The sequence below is a fragment of the Sylvia atricapilla genome, chromosome 3 (genome assembly GCF_009819655.1).
Source record: "Sylvia atricapilla isolate bSylAtr1 chromosome 3, bSylAtr1.pri, whole genome shotgun sequence".
NCBI classification, from domain to species: Eukaryota; Metazoa; Chordata; class Aves; order Passeriformes; family Sylviidae; genus Sylvia; species Sylvia atricapilla.
This window is the reverse complement of record NC_089142.1, coordinates 15242255-15262194: the sequence shown is the minus strand read 5'-3', so window position 1 is coordinate 15262194 and position 19940 is coordinate 15242255. Positions and strand designations below refer to the sequence as shown.

The window sequence follows — 19940 nt, the reverse complement described above, 5'->3', positions numbered from 1 at the left end:
GCAGAAAATAATGCACAAAAAGTAGCAGCACAGACTAAAGTAATGGGAACGGTGCTATGAGCAGGTGTTGGAGGTCATCAGTAATCTTTACGTAATTGAGGATGGGGAGAACTGAAATTAATTTCCTGTCAGGCCTCTAATCTTGAGAATGGAGTTCCTTTACTGTCTAATGGGAGGCAGAGATCAAGGCATTGGCAGGGCACAATAGGCAGTGTCAGATCAGATTTTCTTCAAAAGTCAGTAAATGTATGCGTGCAATGGTTTTTAATGAGTGACAGGAATATTTAAAAAATGTTCTGGCTTTGTGTTGTGTAGAGTGCAAAACCAAATAATTCTGTGTAAACAAACAAGAAAAGAAGGATGAACAGACTGGTTTAAATCTGAAAACATGCTTTGGCAGGCACAGACAGCTAAGTGGTAGTTTTTTAGGGCTTTTAAAAGGCTCAGATGATGTTGTAGCTACCTGGTATGGCTTCCTGGGTCACCTGCTGAGAGGCAGGGAGATGACACAGGTGGCTTCTCTTGAAAAGGAGCACCAAGGAATGCTGCGGCCTGTGCTGTGCTCAGCTTGTGGCTCTTAGGACTACTGAGCTCTAGCAGTGTATTCAGGATGAGCCTGAAATCTGCAGCTTGGAAGTTGGAGTCCTAAGTTCTGAACAGAAGTGTAGGTGGGAGCTCTGTCCCTACCATCATGTTTAGAATAGCTCATAGTCATATAAGTGAGCTACTTTGTGTCTTTTTTCCTTACTACGCTTGTATTATATGCCATATATAGCACAAGAGTAATTATGTCCATAGAGCAATGATAGCAGAAAAGAAAAAAAATGAAAATTTTAAGTAATAGTCATTGTTACTGTGTGCATTTAAAAGTCCACTCTGTCATGCTACTGCTGTTAATATGGTGTGACACATCAGATTCCTCATTTTCAGGTTCTTATTTTTTAAGAGATTGGACTCTTGCAGCAGTGGGTCCTGCCTCTGGGTAGTTCTGAGAGCAGTGAGAAGAGTTCAATTAATCCTTGTCTCTTGCTGTCTCAGAATTCTACTTTCTTCCAGATATTTTGCTTTAAATTATTATTTTTTGAAAATGACTTTTTAATTTGCCTGTATGACTCCTGAACTATGTTTCTAGGAGGACTCTTCAGCTTTTCAGACAATAACTTTACTCAGTTTCCCCAAAGAAAATCAAATTGAAATATACAATTATTTTTTTCAATGGAAGAGTGCACTAGCAACTGCAGGTAATAATAGTCTTCAATATTCGTACCTTGCAGTGTTTACATGAGTTGGAAAGGCCACTGCTCAATTGGATTTTTGATTAAAACCCCTATATATTAAGGCCAAGAGTAAATCTAAATAAAGGAAACTAAATATATTTTGGCAGTTGCTGATAATGGATCCTTCTCAAATATATTTTGTACCCTCTGAAAAAAGAAATGGATCTTGTTCTCTCTCACTGAGGAGGAAAAGTGTGCTTCATTTGACTTGTTGGATTAGAGCAGGAAGGAAAAGCTCTTGAAAGTTATTAATGGGGGTAGTTTGGTTGAAAGTGTGGAATGCATCACAAATTGCTGTTGATTATTTCAGGATTCTCAGATTCGTCAGAGTACAGCTTACAGTTTACATCAGCCTCAGGGAAACAAGGAACATGGCACTGAGCGGAGTGGCAGTCTCTACAAGAAAAGTGATGGGTAAGTACTGCTGGAGTTTGCTGGGAGAAATATTGGGTCCTAGGAGCTCAAGCAATGTAATACAAAATATATTTAAAACTGTCAACTTTTTTTTTTTTCCCTTTAAACTAGAATCAGAAAAGTGTGGCAGAAAAGGAAGTGCTCAGTTAAAAATGGTTTTCTTACAATTTCCCATGGTACAGTAAGTATTTGTTTACAGTATTTTATGTACATGGTTGCTAATACAGAAAGGCAAGCTATGCTGGTCTATATTTATGATTTGGAATTAGCTAGATTCCTGTTTCACCGTTTTGAATATGAGGGATGTATTTTTAAGGCTGCCTTTTAGAAATATACCAAGACATACACAGTGTCTAAAAATAAAGCTATTTTAATGTTCATTACTGTTAATGGGGAAAAAAGGCTTTTTTAGTGACTCAGTTCATGTAAATGTTCATATTTTACCAGGCTATCTAAAAATATAAATTCTAACTTTCTTTTTTTTTTTTAAAGATATGATTGGGCATTAAGCCATTTTTCAGATACGAGTTAAAGAACTTCTTATATTTGCAAGATAAACTGAGAGTTTGCTGAATTGCTTTTTTCTGCTGCTTTATGGTAGTCTGTTAGCTCTTTAGGAGTAGCTGTTGAGGAAAATCAAGTCTAAAAACAACTTCTATCAGAATGATAGGAAATAGAGAGTTACATATTCCTTTTTATTACTGCTACTAATATTTGAACACATTAACTATAACTATTACACATTTGTTAAAATTTTAAAACTTTATGCTTTCATCGTTTGGACCTTTTGCACATTGCCTTCAACTTAATTTTCTTTTCCTGGAACATTTTTTATATTGTTTTCTCAAAACTTTTAAGAAAGTTTCTTGAGGCAAAAAATAACTCAGTGACAGTATTTCCCATTCTTGGTCTAATAAACAGTCCTGTTTCTTGGTCCTGTTATGAACTGTTCTGTTCTTCATCCTGTTATGCCTGTTGCTATGACTACAAGTTGACCCTGGCAGCAAAAATGAATCAATCTCTCATTTGTGCATCTAACCACAAGCAGCTGCCTTCAGAATTGATAATCAGGAGTTAGAAGGAGTGTAAATTAAGGCCTGCAAAGCAGAGTCATTACTGTGGCTTTGGAATTGTCCACTTGTTTAGGCCTCTTCTCGTTTGGGTGTGTAGGAGGGTGTCTTTATTGGAGAGAAGTCTGTTGTATTCTGTGCCACTGTCTCCATGTGCTGTCATTGTTTGATGTTGGACATGTTCTACTGGTACCAGTAGGAATGTAGGTGGGACAGCTTGGAGCTGGCAGAGGCTACAAAATTTACTTGTGGAGCAGAATTTGAAAACTTTCTCTTGCAAGTACAGTTACTGAGTCTATCAAGATACTGTTTTCTTCTCTTTCTATAAGCTGTCTACCAGATGCTCTGACATTTTTAGAAGCAGTAAATTCCCACTGAAATGAGTGGAGCCGTAGCTGAAAATCAGTTCCTAAGGCAGATATTCAAATGTGAATTTAGATAGGTGTGTTTCACAGGTTTGATTCGATGTTTTTATATTACAACACTTCTTGTTTTAAAATATACTCCTAAAAGGTATTTTCACTTATATGCTCACTTCCCTCTTATGTATTGATGACAGCTTTATGTAAAAAATTAATGAGTGTTTCACAGACACTGAAACAGGTAGAAGTGATTTTTGTTCATTAAAAGTTTTCTAGGCTGCTCTGAGTGTCTTCTGAGAATATGGAAGGAACAACATTGATTTCCAAGCTTCTCAGGGTTGATATCTCCTGGTCTCTGAAATATGGTGTGTTGTTCTCTCATCCCAGCAGTTCAGCAAAATCTCAGAAATTCAGTTGTCAGTTTTGCTTTCTTAATCAAATACAAATTTGTAAATACTTCTCCTTTAAAGGCTAAGTATTCTTCATGGATTTCTCTTTGGTCGTGTGGCCTCTTTATGAGGGACTACTTTGTCAGTCCATAGAACAGCTGTCTTCAAGCAATTGCAGGTGCTTAAACTTGCTTGCCAAGTGCTCCTGATAGATGGAGAGAATATATTTGGTTCTCTGTCAGTCAGTCAGCTGTGACCCTGTATGTGCCTGCCTGCACTGGCATATGTGCAGAGGTTATACTTTTAGACAAGTAAAAGCTTCAAAGAAATCAGCATTTGTACACTGAACGTACATGGATGAAAACACAATGATAGAAGAAGATTGAAACATGTAACTAGGAATTCATAAGTCCTTTCTAGATCAAGAAATCACAAGGTAAAAAGATTTCAGAAATGTCAGATTCCTCAAAGCTGGATTTTGTTTAAGAAGGTTCACTGGTTGTTTGCAAAGAAAAGAATATAAGAGAGACTCCTTATCAAATTTTTTTGTTGATCTTTCTTTACTGCTGAAAACTTCACTGTGATGATTAAAAGGACAATCTGAAGGCAAAACAATTTCATCTTTCTATTCTGAAGTTGATCACTGATATCCAGAAAAAATGCATGATGAAATCAGCCAACCAGTCTGTTAAGTGGACGTATTTGTTCATGCCTTTTGTAAAACCAGCTCTATATCTCTTGTATTGTCTCAGAGACCTAACTTTTTAATTCCTACACTTCTGTTTGTTGCTAGGACAGTTTATAAATCAGTTTTGCTGGATATGGGGTTGCCGTTTCTGCAGGAAGGAACGTGAGTTGATGCTCAGGTCTGTGTATGGCATGAAAGGTGGCAGCACTTCTCAGGGTGTTGGCATGTTAACATGGGTGTCCAAAAACTCAGCAGTAGTCTGAAATTTAATTGTCTAATCAGAGACTTGATCAGGAAAGTGAATCTCAGAGGTTTCAAACAAGTTGTGTAATAGTAGTTATATTTGTTAGTTTTTTCCACATGTGGTGTCTCCTAATCCTGCCAAGTGTCTGAATCAGTGTGGCTAAGGAGCTCACACAGCCTTACCTCCCTTTGTCTTCAAGCTTCAACTTCTCCCCAGGCAGCACCTGCCATGTGATGGAAGTGAGTTGTCCACAAGCAATGGGCACAGGCCAGGGAGGCTGCTGGAGAAAAGCTGTTATTTGGCTGCAGGATGGAAACATGAATGAGGTGCTATCAGCCACATGCACAGGATTTTTAATACCCTTGTTAATGCTGACTTCAGGTTAGGAGTTCTTCAGATAAAAGCTTAAGAATATGTATGGATTCCAACATCAGCATATTGGCCCAGGATCTGTTATTGTTGTTGCGGCTGTTTTTTTGGGTTCTCAGATTGTGATACTGAGCTCTTACACTGCCATTCTCCTGTCCTGAGGGACAAGTCCTGTGTGCATTGGTCCTTCAGACCTCTCTGAAGTATTCTGCTGCATTCATTTACAACTTTGTATTTCTTAAGTTGGAGAAAACTAAGTAGGTCCCAAATGCATTTCAGATCCAAAGTCCTGGGGCAAGAGGATTTTCTCTTAAACATGAATTGCATTTTTACATTCTGATAGAGCCTGTGAGAAAGGTATATATGAGTTGCCCAGTGTCTATATAATTAATAATTTATAAGTTTTTAATATATTTATATATAATTTATAACTAAATAATTAAAACTGTATGCACTTTTACTACTAAAAAGAAGCCTGGAATTTGAAAAGCTATTTATTAGGCAGAGAATACAATGCGATTGTCAATAAATTGTCATCTTGCTGCCTCCAAAACCTCTCTTGGGTATAATTTGTTTTACATTGCCCAGCAAGTGACCTGCACATTTATTGTTTCAAAGCTTGCATGACTTTGTTTTGTCTGCTGCTTATGCTGGGCAAAGCATGAGCCTGCTATTTTTCAAGGACACCGTGCTTATTTTTTTCCATAACAGGAAAAAAAATACACAATTGTTTCCTTGCTTATGTTTGTCCATGGTTTTGATTTTTTTTAAACTGGTCTTTATATATGATGATACTATTCTTCTTGGCCAGCTACATTGTTTTATCAGATCATTTCAAGGGAGTCTGTAATCTTTTCACTTGCTGCCCCTTGTTTTTTGAATTAAATGTTTTAATCAGTAAATTTAGATGAGATTGTGAGAATGTCTACATTTCTTATGATTCATTGTAATTTAATGACAATATGTGATAGTACAGCTTCATTTGGTAATAGTTTTGTTTAGATGTTTAAATCCTATTTTAGTAGCTTAATCTATTAATACTGTTAGAATGAACAGTAAGTGTGGAAATGTGTTTGTGAGTATTGCCGTCCTTATAATAGTCCTTTCCTAATGGTTTAAATTACTGATTTTTAGCTATTATTGTCTAGAGCAAAGATTGACTAGTTAAATCTGCTTTATGATTAATTATTCTAAAAAAAGAGTGAAACTAGTTATCAATTGTAGAAAGTGAAAGTCATTCCTCAAGTCAAGGTTGCAAACCAGTCTTTCTAGGTCCTACCCAAGGTCTGTAGCACAGGTAGCTTAAGGGAAAGAAGGGAGCAGAAGTGCTGTTTGAAAAATCTTTGTAGCCTTTATGTGTCTTTGAAAGTGCACATTCCTTGGGAATCTTGCTCTTAGTAGAACACTGTCACTTTCTATTCAAAAAGGCTCTGAAATAGCTGAGAGGAACTTGACTAGAAAATACGTATCATTATAAAATATACATTATTTCACTAGATGCTTTAGTAATCAGCTAGCTCAATTTACTTTTACATATGTTTGCAACAAGACTTCTCTGTGAAAACTTATTTTCCTTCACTTGGTTCCCTTTACTGATTTGAAAATTCAGCATTTGTTCTTAACTGGTTATCTGGGGACCCCTTAAAGACATTAGTGGGAGTCAAAATAATTAATTATTGAAAATTAAACAAGTAATTTTTAAAAACTAAATGTCTGAATGTTAGGGGATTAAATATAAGGATCAACCTGTCTCTTTTTTGTACCCAGTTCCTTCAGGTAAGTGTTCCTGGTTAGTGGTAATTGAAGAGATTCTACCCTTCTTCCTTTTAAAATTCTAATGTGTATCCAGTTACCAGTAGACAAAAAAGTCAAATAAAAGTAGCTTATGAACCATGATGCAGAAGAAAACATGAATGAAGACCTGGGGACCTAAAAAATTTAACAGCCATTTGTCAGGTCTTTTTGGCCAATGGGACCTTATCCAATGCTTGCAATCTGCAGGGTTCAGTCAGTATGGATATACTAAAATGTGTATGTTTTGTCTTCAAATAGGCTAACCGACCTCCAGCAAAGCTCAATCTGTTAACCTGCCAAGTGAAAACAAACCCAGAGGAGAAAAAGTGTTTTGACCTCATATCACGTAGGTTTGTTGTTCAGGTCTTTTTACTTGCAGCTCATAGCAGAATTTTGCATTATTTCTGTAGATGTGTCAGTAATCCACAAGAACATTTCTGCCATTGTAGAGTGCTTCCCTTTATAAAATGCCCTTCCTATGACAATTTGACCTTTCAGTTATTTTAGCATAATGCAACCAGCTCTGCCTGTTTCTTTGGAAAATCACTTCTTTTTACAAGCTGTCTTCACTTCTTTTTTGTACTTAATTTTTTGCTGTCTTACAACAGAGTAACTATTTTTTTGCTATGACATTGCTGTTCATACTGGAAGTGTCCTAGCTGATCATCTTGAAAAGTTACAACTTTTGCACAAGATCAAAAGACTCTTGTAAAACTTTTTAAAATTTAAGTCTGGTGGTTGCTGTGCAACTGTGAAGAAAATGCTAAAAACATTTTTGTTTTATCTCATAATAGATAGAAAGGTGAGATAAAGAATCTACGTGTTAAACCCACCAAAAGTGAATAATTTTTGGATCAGAATGTGATGATACAAAATATCACTAGACTATTTTACTGAAATACATACCTCAAATTAGCTGGGGAGAAGAATATAAATATATTCCTTATTTGTTTCTTTATTGAAGCATAAAGTTCTTCTGCATTTGTAAATGTAAACTGTGCTGCTTATGTGAATAGACTCGAATGCTTGTCTGCAGCATACAACTAATTCATTTCTGCTCAAGCAACTGGGCTTCCCTGTTTACTTTTGCAGTTTCTTTCTTTGTTGATGACCATGTAATGTTTTGCCCAGTATCAGCTTATTGAAATGTTACCACGCACTTGAAAGGGCATAACTGGCCTCTTAGACTTCTCCAAATGACATTTTACTTTGTTTTACTGTAGAGTTAAAAAATTTCCTTGTTCTTCACAAAATGCAAATTGCTGTATCGTGGCAAGATAAAATCTCTTAATGTAGCAGTTTCCTTTCTGTTCTTGCATATGTGTTCACTGTCTTATTATTTTTCATGCTTGAAGCTATATTTTAATACCTTTTAGCCTGAATATTTTTCAAACTTTAGAAATGTTCATCTTAGAATATTTTTGCCAGTAGCTTTTCCTCTGTTGTTCTCACCAACTATTTGCACTCCAGCTCAGTCATTAAACTGTATCATATCTCATTCTCCATAGACTTTAAACATATTATGCCTTTTTTTTTTTAGTAATACACTATGATAACAATACTTAGAATTAGAAAAATAATAGTGAATTAAAAATTGTGACCTTGGTTTAATTGAAACAGCTTAGGGCTCATACTGGTTGTAGTTTGGACTTTGTGTCTGTCAGATTTTTTCTGAAGTTTGTGATTACTGGGTTTTTAGAGCTCGTTTGAACTCTTTAAGTCTTTCTCACATACACAGATAAACTCAAATATGGACTCTATATTTTACTCCCCTCTGTCCCAGCAGAATTTTATATGTGTGATTACTGAGGTTATATCCAGAACATGGAACTTTTCCTTTGCTTTCCTGCTTTTTTGTGATAAGAGCACAGCACTGAAGAAAGCAGCTTCTGTTTAAAATGCATCAAGCCACCTTGTGTAAACACGGATGTAATCATAGATAAACTGTAGGTAGTAAGGTGAAACTTCTTAAATAGACTTTTTGTCTGTCGACACACTCCAGTGATGAGAATAGGGACCTCAGGAATCAATCAAATTTAGATTTTATTGAGAGATTTCTGCAAAATGAGTTTTTCAATAACTTTTTTTTAATCAGTATGTGAATTATTTATTGTGCAGATGACAGAACATATCACTTTCAAGCAGAGGATGAACAGGAATGTCAAATGTGAGTTACTTTGCTAATTTTATTTTTTACTGATTTTTATTGATCTACTGAAACTTGCTTTGAAGTTCAGAAGTGCCATAACACTTAATAGCAAAATATTACTGCCATTTTAGATGGACATCTGTGCTACAAAACAGCAAAGAGGAAGCTTTAAATAATGCATTCAAAGGAGATGATAACACAGGAGAAAATAATATTGTCCAGGAACTGACAAAAGAAATTATATCTGAAGTCCAGAGGATGACTGGAAATGATGTTTGTTGTGACTGTGGAGCACAAGGTGACTCAATTAAGCATATTTCTAATGGGTAAAAATTCTTTGTTTCATGAGATATTTAAGCTAATGTTTCATGCTTTTACTTTTTACTCATTATTTCACAAAAATATATACATAGTAGAATATGCTAACAGTTTAATGGAACTACTTTAGTAAGATTGATTTGATACATGCTTATTTTCAGAGGGGAAAAAAGTTAATAAGAAGCTTATTTTTCTCCCATGTTTTTTGCTAATTGTAGCTTTTAATCAAATGAACTTACGTAAAATATGGGTCAATAATGTAAGATTTAGGTAAAACTGAGCAGCCATAAGTTATTTGAAGCATTTTCTTAATACACCTTTTTTCTTTTTTTTTTTTTTCATCATGCTTCACTTAGTCAGACAGGGAATATGTCTAAGGCTGTACTCATCTTGAGGAGAATGCTCCTGCTGACTTTAGTTTGCTGTGTTGGTTTTGTTGATCAATGAATTTCTACTTTAACCCTCTTCAAATTATTTTAAAAATCCTGCTGTTTCCTGTGTTCTTTTATGTTGCAGGGGCACTGCAGGACTTAGGGTTTTTTGATGTAAAACTGTAGCTGCAAACATCAGCTCAGATGCTGTATTGCACTTTACAAATCAATAGTCACTTCCACCAATAGGTCTTGTATAAGACTATGGGAAGACTCAAGCCTGCTGTCTTAGAAAAGGAGAGTGTAAATGGCAACTAACAAACCTTTATCAAACAAATTAATTGCTAACATGTTTAATCTTCAGAAATTAATTATTTGGCTGGAAGATGAAGGAATTATGTAGCAAATGCAAAATACCAAGAGAAAAGATGGTCCAGGGCTATGAAAGAGGAAAGAGCCCTAGTATATTTGAAGTAGTTGAGTGAGAATCTTGTACTGTGTGCTGTGTGTGCACTTTTGAATCACTTCTGCTTCACTTAGTCAAAAATCTATATTTGAAGTACAAAAGAACTCCAACCCTGTAAACATTGTTATTTCAGCTTAAACTGCACCTGTGTTCTCAGTTGAGAGTCTGACACCACTGTGTGACACCACTGTTATACTGGTGGTGGGAAAATGCAGTTCCTGAAAGTTGTTTGAAGAATGACAAACTGGAGTGGTTAAGGGGCTCCCTTGGGAGCAGTGACTTGCACAAAAAATAAAAAAAATTCTCCTCTTTACTTCTTTCAGCATTAAAAAAAGATCTGTGGTTTTTTTCCCCAGATAGAGTAAATGTAAGGACATAATTTTTTAAAAAAATGTACAAGAATCTTATTTTACAGAATTTCCTTTCTGTATTTTGTGTTTTTAAATGAAATAATTGTCTGAATGAATTTTAATTCTGTGGGTGCCTTCTGTTTCAGATCCTACCTGGCTTTCAACAAATTTGGGAATTTTAACTTGCATTGAATGCTCAGGAATCCATAGAGAACTTGGTGTTCACTATTCCAGAATGCAATCACTTACATTAGATGTGCTGGGAACATCTGAACTTTTGGTAATCAAATTGCTTTTATTAACTTAAAAATAGTTCTGTAAAATGCTTCTAACACAAGTATATTTTTTGTCACTTTAGCAAGATGTTCCCATTTTGAAGTTGTCTCTGGATAAAAACAATTCAGGAAAGCTTAATTTTCAAAGTTTATTGGAACCTTCTGGAACATAGTGTCCTACTGTAAACTTTTATTTAGAACTCAAATTAGTAGAGGCTTCATATTTTTTGTGTTTTCAAATCTTTTTATCCTGAGTTGCCTTTTAAAAGAATGCAGCTGTTTGACATACAAATGTGCCCCAGATTAAAAATTGGAGGACTTCACAAATACTTAACCCATTAATTATTTAGAATTATTTTAGAAAACAACTTTAATCTCCAAAGGAAGAAAATGTATTCAGCTTTGCTGCACAAAGAAGTTACCACTTATCAGCTGCTCTGTGACAGTTTGTATGTCTGTTCTTACCCAGGACAAAGTATTTGCATTTATTGTATGAACTGGTGTCTTGATGGAGTATTCTGCAGTTATTTGTTCATGTAGTAAAGCCCAGTTGAAAATTCACATCCAAAAAAGTCCTTAATCTGTTTGTTATTGCTGACATAGCAGCAGACCAAGGAATCAGAAATAAGAGGTCCCAACTTTCATTTCCCCTTGTTCTCCCCTTGTTATGTGTGTGGCTAATAACTGAACATGTTTATTAATTGAACTGTCGGATATTGGGTTTTTGCAGCTTGCAAAGAATATTGGGAATGCTGGATTTAATGAGATTATGGAATTCTGTCTTCCCGTTGATGAGATGGTCAAACCTAATCCAAGCAGTGATATGTAAGTAAAGAGCCTCTACTTCTGAGAAAGGCTAAAGAGAAATATTAAATTTAATTTAATATTGTTAAGGGGTTGTGCCATTATGGTTTGCACTGGAAGGCCATGTAAGATGGGTAATATCTTATTTATGGTCTTATAGCTGAGGAGTAAACCTTTCTTCAGATGCTTTGCATGTCTGTTTCAATGAGCTTTATCTGACTGTACCTTTTGTAATAGTAAGCACTATCTTACCAACTCTTTGAAACATGATTTGTGGGACAGAAATAAATTAACTGTGACTTGTTGGGAACCTTAAAGACATACAAGGATAGGGATTAAAACCAAAGCAATTAATTTTGTTCTATTTGAAAACAAAAAAATTGTAATAAAGTGTGTATTTACTTGAAAGACACAGAACAGCATTTAGAAACTACACCTAGGACCAAAGTGCGTGTGGAATGAAGACAGAATGTTTAACTGAATTCCTCGAAAGCACTGAACAGTGATGGCAGAGATACAGCAAGGACAGCTGCCTACTTGGCTGGATACTACTCATCATAAAAGACCTAGTATACAATGCAGAAACAAACCCAGAAGAGTTGGCTCTGGATGAAGCTGATTTTACATTAGGTGGATTTTTAGCATTCTGACAAAACCAGTGTTCAACAAGGCAGTTTAGATAATTTTTGACGACTACTATCAGTAATAATTCAGAATATTAATATTAACAATTTAAATTACTAATAATTTTACCATATGCTGAATCAGTATAATAAGAACACTTCTAAAAATTTGTATTTAAGAAGATCATTTAGTTTGATACCTCTGCTTATCAAATTTGGGGCTATTTTATTGAAATGAGAACCTGAATGCTATCAAATGCTTTATGAACTGGAGTTATCCATTGTTATTACTTACTGAGGTTTTTTACTTCTTGCCCGTTACGTAGTATCTAGATGATGAGGTATGACTTTGTTAAATGCCTTCTGTGCAATGCTGTGTACATCCCAAGAGCTGATAAGGAATTATGCCTTTGGGAGACAAGCAAGCTCCTGTTTTGCAGTGATGGGAAGAGGAGTAGATGTGTTACTGGGCATCAGCAGCAGAAGTGATAACTTGTGCTGAGTCAGGTGGACCAGGTTTTCATCTTGGTTTAGAAATGTCACTAAAAGCTCCAACACATCCTCCCTGTTATAGCTGTGATGAAGAGTTTAAAGGACATACTCACTGCTGTGAATTCAAATTCAAGGCCTGTGCAGAGGTATAAGATAGTTGTTGGTGGCGGGGTTTTTTTGTTTTTGTTTTTGTTTTTTTTTCTTTTGTTTTGTTTGTGGGGGTTTTTTGGTTTTTTTTTTTTTTTTTTTTTTTTTTTTTTTTTTTTTTTTTTAATATCCCATGCCTTTCATCCCTTTCCAGCATGTATAGGAATACCAAGTCAGGTAAACATAAACCTGCAAGGCAAAATAAACCAACATTATGAAGTCTTGATGTATCTTGTGTACATAGAACTGGGTAGTCTTGATCTCAACATCATGAGAGAATTTGGAGGAAGAAATTCGTGGTCTGTATTCATATTGGATATTTGATTCATTTTCTGTAACTACATTTCATACTTGAAATATGAGACTGCATTGTTACATGCATATTTTAGAAGAAAAATTATCATAATGAGTGATTTCAAATTACTTGCATGTATTTATGGAAATGCTAATGTATATCTTCAGCTGAAAGTTATAGAAGTAAATCTATTCAATTTCAGGAATGCAAGAAAAGATTATATTACTGCCAAGTATATTGAGAGAAAATATGCAAGGAAGAAGCATGCAGACAATGCAGCTAAATTGCATGCTCTTTGTGAAGCAGTGAAATCAAGAGACATTCTTGGATTAGTTCAAGTGTATGCTGACGGTGTGGATCTCACAGAAAAAATTCCACTGGCCAATGGCCATGTAAGTGTTGTAAATTTTATAGGACAGATTATTTTAAGTGCAATATGCATACATTCATTAAAAATATTTAAAACAATATCTGAAACACTGTTCTGAATGCATGTCCTTTTAATGATATAATTTAACAATATAAAAGAAGATACTAAATAGTTTATTCTAAAATTGTTTCTAAGCATTACCTTATTTTAAATTTATTAAAACATTAAACATAAAATAATTCATTGATCTGTTAGTTTTCAACCCATTTATTTATTTTAAAGGAACAAAAGGGACAGATGTTTAAATGGTAGCGTTTGAATATTTTGAAATTACATGTTTTAATTGATTTAATGAATGTCTTACTAAAATTTCTTCAGAGGAAGAAGAAATAAATGTCTTTTTTCATTTTTTTCTCAGGAGCAAGATGAAACAGCACTGCACCTTGCTGTTAGATCAGTTGATCGAACATCCCTTCATATAGTTGACTTTTTAGTGCAGAACAGGTAAGTATGGAAAGCTGAATATTGACATTGCTTTTATGCAAAGTAATATAAATATTAAATAAATATAAATGCTAAAGTACTAGAGCTGTATTTGCAAATGTAATTTTATTCTTTAAAAATCTTCTCATGAGAATGACTTAATAATGTAGGGTAGGAAACTTAAGTTTAATTACCTTTCTTCTTTCTTGTACTCCAAAAGTGGCAATCTAGATAAGCAAACCTGTAAAGGTAGCACAGCCCTGCATTATTGCTGTCTAACAGACAACGTTGAGTGCCTCAAACTGCTGCTGAGAGGGAAGGCTTCTATTGAAATAGGTAAAAGGGTAATGTGTTCTTCGATTTCCTATTTGCCATTGCTTCAGATAAGAAACAGTGAAGTTGGAATATGTGTGTTTTCTCCTCCACAGTGTATCATAATTCTGTAAATATAATCTTCATTATTAGAGAGTCAATATTCACTGTTTATTTCAAGTTTAAAATTGACTTGTATATTACACTTAGTGTTTTAACAGATCTAGATTTTTAATTGCTGTTTTGTTGTCAAGTAAATATACTGCCATTTCATACCTATCATTCATATGTATATGACATGTTGAATTGCTATTGCTTGTCATGTTCAGAGGGTTGATATGAGTTGGACCTACCTCTGAAAGAAAGAGATGAGTTTTTGAGTGTGTTGGTCTAGTACTTCAGTATGCGGGTTTGTCTTCAGCAATGGATGTGTTAATAGTGCCACCTCTCATCATACATTTCTTTTTTTGCTGTACTATAGCAAATGAAGCAGGAGAGACTCCACTTGATATAGCTAAACGTTTAAAACATACTCACTGTGAAGAGTTGGTGAGTATTGTGATATTCTGTGTGTGCATTTCATGTCTCATTGTTTAAGCTGAATATTCAGTGAATATATTACAGATGAAATAGTGGTGTACTAGAAATAGTCATATCCTCAGAAATAGTTATATGCTTACATAAAGTTATATGCTTTTGAGAAAGCATTTTTTTTGAGAAAAAAACTGTCTTTTTCTTCAGATGTGTCAGAAATGCTAAAATCTTTGAGGCCAGGGGTGATTCTATTGAGCTGCTAGTCACAGATGCAGAAGTAAGATTGCCTCAGTGGATTTTTGGATGACACTAAGTTGTGTGGGAGTGTTGATCTGCTGGACAGTAGGAAGGCTCTGCTGAGGGATCTGGATGGGCTGAGGCCAGTGGTAGGAGGTTCAACAAGGTCAAGTCTTGTATCCAAGGTCACAACACAAGGTCACAACAACCCTTTGCAGTGCTACAGGCTGGGGCAGAGGGCTGGAAAGCTGCCTGGTGGAAAATGACCTCATGGTGCTCGTCAGAAGGCAGCTGAACATGAGCCAGCTGTGCCCAGGTGGCCGAGAAGGCCAGTGGCATCCCGGCCTGTATCAGCAATAGTATGGCCAGCAGTGACCAGGCAGTGATCGTGCCTCACCTTGGCATTGGTGAGGCCACACCTTGAGTCCTGTGTCCAGTTCTGTGCCCCTCACTAAAAAAAAAAGACTTAGAGGGGCTGGAATGAGTCCAGTGAAGGGCAGCAGAGCTGGTGAAGGGTCTGGAGCACGAGACTTACAAGGAGTGTCTGAAGGAGCTGAGATTCTTTAGGATGTTAAAAAAGATGCTCGGTGGTGACCTTGTCACCCTCTACAACTACCTGAAAGAAGGCTGTAGACAGGTGGGCATCTGTCCCTTCTCCCAAGTAACAAGCAACAGTATAAGTGGGTATGGCCTCTGGTTGCAGCAGAGGAGGTTTGGATTGGATAGTAGGAAAAATTTCTGCGGAAAGGGTTGTCAAGCATTGGAACATGCTACCCAAGGGACTGGTTGCGTCACCTTCCATGGAGGTATTTTGAAATGGTGTAGATCTGGGACTTAGGGCTGTGGTTTAGTGGTGGATGTAGTGGGTTTGGGTTCATGGTTGGACTTAATGATCTAAAGATCTTTTCCAACCTAAATGATTCTAAGTGTCTGACATCTCCTTGAAATCTAATTACTAAAGTACTTTTTATGAGTGAAGGCCGTGGATGAAGGCCATTATCTCATTGCCCAGAGAAGTTGTGGGTGCCCCATTATATTAGGAGAGTCAAGGTTTCTTTAATAAGTGACACTGATTCAAGAAAACTGCCATTGTAGTTTATTTCTTTGAATAGCAATTTCTAAATCAAAGCAAATACAATGTGATGCTTCTTGTCAGAAAATGGAGAATGGATCTGCAGTGGTTAATGAAATGTCTAGTTGCTTTTGATGTATTTGTGTTGCATTTGGCAACACGGCTTAATTTAAATTTACTTCAGTGCATTAACTTTCCAGATTTCTGAAATCAAGATTCTTGCTATATGTGAACTTTGTTTGCTTTTAAATATATTGTTTTAAAATAAGTGCTGCACATAATGGAAGTGTCAACTGTGATCTTTTTTGTTTTCCTTAGCTTACTCAAGCACTGTCTGGAAGATTTAATTCTCATGTTCACGTAGAATATGAATGGCGGTTACTTCATGAAGATCTGGATGAAAGTGATGATGATGTGGATGAAAAGCTGCAGGTTTGTATCAACATTATTTTTATGTACACATGTATGTGTGTGATGTTCATAATTATTTCAGTAACTTTGCTTTTCTACTATAGGTATGAGAACACTGTGAAATAAATTTCTGTAGTGAAATGCAGTAGTTTAAATTTTTGTTTCTGGAATTACAGTTGGTCTTCTTTTTGCTCTTAAAACAGGACCATGTGGTGCAAAATTATAATTAGCCATGTGTTATATCTTCTTTTCAATCAAGTCAATAGTTGATTTTAACACATCAGTAATATTTAGTTCTGCTGATTGTGAAGCAGATCTAACATGAACTAGGAAAATTGCCTTTACAAAGCAAGGCACCTCAGACTATCTCCTAACGTTTGTGGAACATCTCAGTCAATGGCTCTAATTTTAGAACACTTTATGCATTGTTTTGTCTTCAGCTGAACCTGTGCATTAAATATGCTACATCCATTAACAACAGGGTAGGGTCTTAATTCTGAATCTTCATGTATAAAATAATTTTTCATTTTCACACTTTCAATACCTGAAACGTCTAGTGGAGTTGTGGTACTTTTTTCTTTCTACAAACTTTAGCATTTTAATATTTCTCTTGCAAAATTCCCCATATCAACTAGGGCATGAATTGCTAACACTAAATAAATAACATAAAACCAAGTCTCATGTGTTGGGTTTTTCTTTGTTTTCAGAAATATTAAAGCCTGACAGTCACAGGTTCATTTCCATTACCTTCACAGAATATCTTTAAAATTGTTAGGTCATCAGACCATTAAATTGGCTTAAATGTTTTGGAGACTATTTTTGACATCAATAGTTTCTCTGTTGCAAAATACCATTTTTACAATGCTCTGTGTGCATAGGACTCATTTCCCCATGTCCTGTCACTCTAGTCCAAAATAGCTGTTACCTCTGGTGCTTAACTTGAACGAGTTAGCAGTAGAAGGTGTCACAGGCCATTCCTTCTAAAGCACAATTTCTACCCTCTGAGACTCTTCTTAAGATTTTTCCTTAAAATTTTGGTATCTGTGAAAGAATCTGGAATCTGTGAGCTGCTAGATCCAGTTCTTCTGCATAAACATACTCTATCTGCATGTTTATGAATTCCTATGTATTTTATCACCCTCCAGATAATAACAGTAGTAATGATTGTTTTGATAAAACACGTGGAAACATTTAGAGGTCTCAATTTTTCCAGATGTAAAAGTTTTTGGTAATTTGCAAATACAAATCCTTTCTGGCATGATCTAAGTTTGTGTTTTGATCTCTTCTTGTCCTTCACTTTCTTCATTGTTGCCAGTTGCTTTCTGCAGTTGATTAGGGTTTTTTTGACTAGTCTCTGAGCTCCGTCTCATATAGGAAAATATCTGCTGATCAGCAGTGTGGCTAAAATAATGAAGCTCCTACTTCATCACCTACTATTAATGGATTTATACTGCAGGGACTTTTGAAAGGAGATTAAAGACTATTAATCACAGAGTCACAGTGTCTCTGACTACATTGTTTGCACGGGTGAATGCTGCTGTTTCTTAGGATCACATCAGAGTTTTGTTTTTAAATGTCAAGCTACTAGGTGTGTCTTGCTGGTAAGACAATTGAATAGATTTGTAATCTATGTCAGAAAAGATCGTGTCTGAAATTTAAATTCTTCTAGTCCAGAATATTTCATATAAAAGAGAGTGTAACCTAAAAGAAGGTTAAAATAATTCAGCTGGTTTCTGCTGTTGGTGTACACTGTGGCTGCCTGGTCCTACCTCAGCTTTTACCTCCACTCTGGCATACATTTGTCCATGTATTGAACTGCTTCAGTTTGGTGAGCCAGTGAAAAGCTGAATCATAAACACAAAAAAGAATATTCTGCCAGTTTAGAAAACAGAAGAAGGTGTGGGCTGAAACAAGTCTCAGAACTAGGACAGTGGAAAGGTTAGGAAATGGAGAGTGTCAGCCAGTGAGGAGTGAGGCTGCTGAGCCAAAGCAAGGGTAGAGACTATCATGTACATCATTCTGATAAATCTTGGAGCTATAGTGCTATGCTGTAACATATCTAAAGGCCCTATGAGTCCAATCCAGAAGTAAGCACTGAATGTATTCAGATGAAAATCAATTGCTTGTTAGTGATACTGCTGATGTAAATCTTTATTCTGCCTAAATGCTGTTACTGTAAATGGTTATTTTAATTTCATACAGACAATATGTCAGTATGACATGTTTATGTAGCACTATTTCTGAAGGTATATTTATGCTGTCTGGGCTGTGGATTGTTAAATCCCATTGCTGTACAAGCTACATGAATTTGTAACTCCAGCTATTTTAATTATCATTTGATAACAGTAATGACTATGCTTGCTGTTGAAACAGGAAGAATAATGCTAAGTGCAGATAATTGCTGTAAATCTCAAAACCAGCAAATCAGATACAATTTGATAACATGTGTGGGATAAGTAATGTTCCATCCTAGCTGCCAGTTGAAGTAATCTCCCAAACTTATCCAGTGATACTAGTGAGCTAAAAACAGTTAATGAGAAGTTTTGGCTACTCATGTGTTGTAGGCTGAGCTAGAGGTAGACTACCTAGATGGAATCTTGTCTGGGTTTTGAGGTCATGATCATTTGGGATTTAGCTCTGCTGAACTTCAGATGAGGCTTAGGACCTTCAGTTGTTTATTTAGTTTTGAAAATACTGCTGGATATTTTGGTGCAGGGAAACTTTACTTGATCCAGTCTGAAAATCTATATTGGTTATCTGTGTAAGTATAGTCTTGTCTATATAGGGATACAGTATTATCCTGTAGCAGGGTACTACAGAAGAAATGAGAATATATTAATAGTTTTGAAGTGCAATTCACCTTTAATCTTTTGTTGTTATTGTTAGAGTGCATAGTTATGTTGTCTTGAAGAGGGCAGAATGTATGTTTTAAGTTATGTATTGAAAGCAACAAAAATGCATTTTAGAAGCCATTTTTTCTTTCTAGAAACGAGTAACTTTCTATCAACGAATAAATAAAGTGAGTACAACTAATGTGGTATCAATGAGTACTTTTTTTTATTGTGTTAAAGCAACCCAGTCCCAACCGGAGGGAGGACCGGCCTGTCAGCTTCTACCAACTTGGATCAAACCAGCTTCAGCCTAATGTAGCATCCTTGGCAAGAGATGCAGCAAACATTGCTAAGGACAAACAAAGAGGATTTATGCCAAGTATATTACAGAATGAAACATATGGAGCAATACTCAGTGGCAGTCCACCTCCCATTCAGCCTGCAGTACCTGTTACAAGTAGTGCACCTCCTCTACCTCCAAGGAATATTGGCAAAGGTACTAGAAAATATCATTGTATATTAAAAGAATAGGATCATAACTTTTTTGTAAAAATAATTTAATTTTTAGCTTTTCTCTTATAGTTATTTTGCAAAGGTAAGTATTGGAACAATTATTGATGGCCTCCTTGTGTATCCTTGAAGTGAATCTACATAACGTGTTCAGAGATTGATTTTTTTGGTATACCTGCCAGACAGTACACAATAGTGTTTGGGAAAACAATACCCAGATAACCTCACCAGAGTTAAACTATGTATTAAAAGGATGGCTTCAGTCAATGTAGTTCATAAATTA

General features: G+C 35.6%; 1 protein-coding gene across 3 annotated transcripts in view; it reads left to right on the top strand.

Moving 5' to 3' along the window:
* Nucleotides 1-19940, top strand: part of ASAP2 (ArfGAP with SH3 domain, ankyrin repeat and PH domain 2) — an 86305-nt gene that overhangs the window by 51776 nt on the left and 14589 nt on the right. For all 3 annotated transcript variants that reach the window (XM_066314829.1, XM_066314828.1, XM_066314830.1), the window contains exons 10-22: nucleotides 1588-1691; nucleotides 1803-1872; nucleotides 6866-6953; nucleotides 8726-8774; nucleotides 8888-9054; nucleotides 10408-10541; nucleotides 11267-11361; nucleotides 13100-13289; nucleotides 13686-13771; nucleotides 13971-14086; nucleotides 14544-14611; nucleotides 16224-16337; nucleotides 19388-19643. In XM_066314829.1, the coding sequence (XP_066170926.1) occupies nucleotides 1588-1691; nucleotides 1803-1872; nucleotides 6866-6953; nucleotides 8726-8774; nucleotides 8888-9054; nucleotides 10408-10541; nucleotides 11267-11361; nucleotides 13100-13289; nucleotides 13686-13771; nucleotides 13971-14086; nucleotides 14544-14611; nucleotides 16224-16337; nucleotides 19388-19643 (1537 nt within the window). The remainder of the gene's footprint in view (nucleotides 1-1587; nucleotides 1692-1802; nucleotides 1873-6865; nucleotides 6954-8725; nucleotides 8775-8887; nucleotides 9055-10407; nucleotides 10542-11266; nucleotides 11362-13099; nucleotides 13290-13685; nucleotides 13772-13970; nucleotides 14087-14543; nucleotides 14612-16223; nucleotides 16338-19387; nucleotides 19644-19940) is intronic.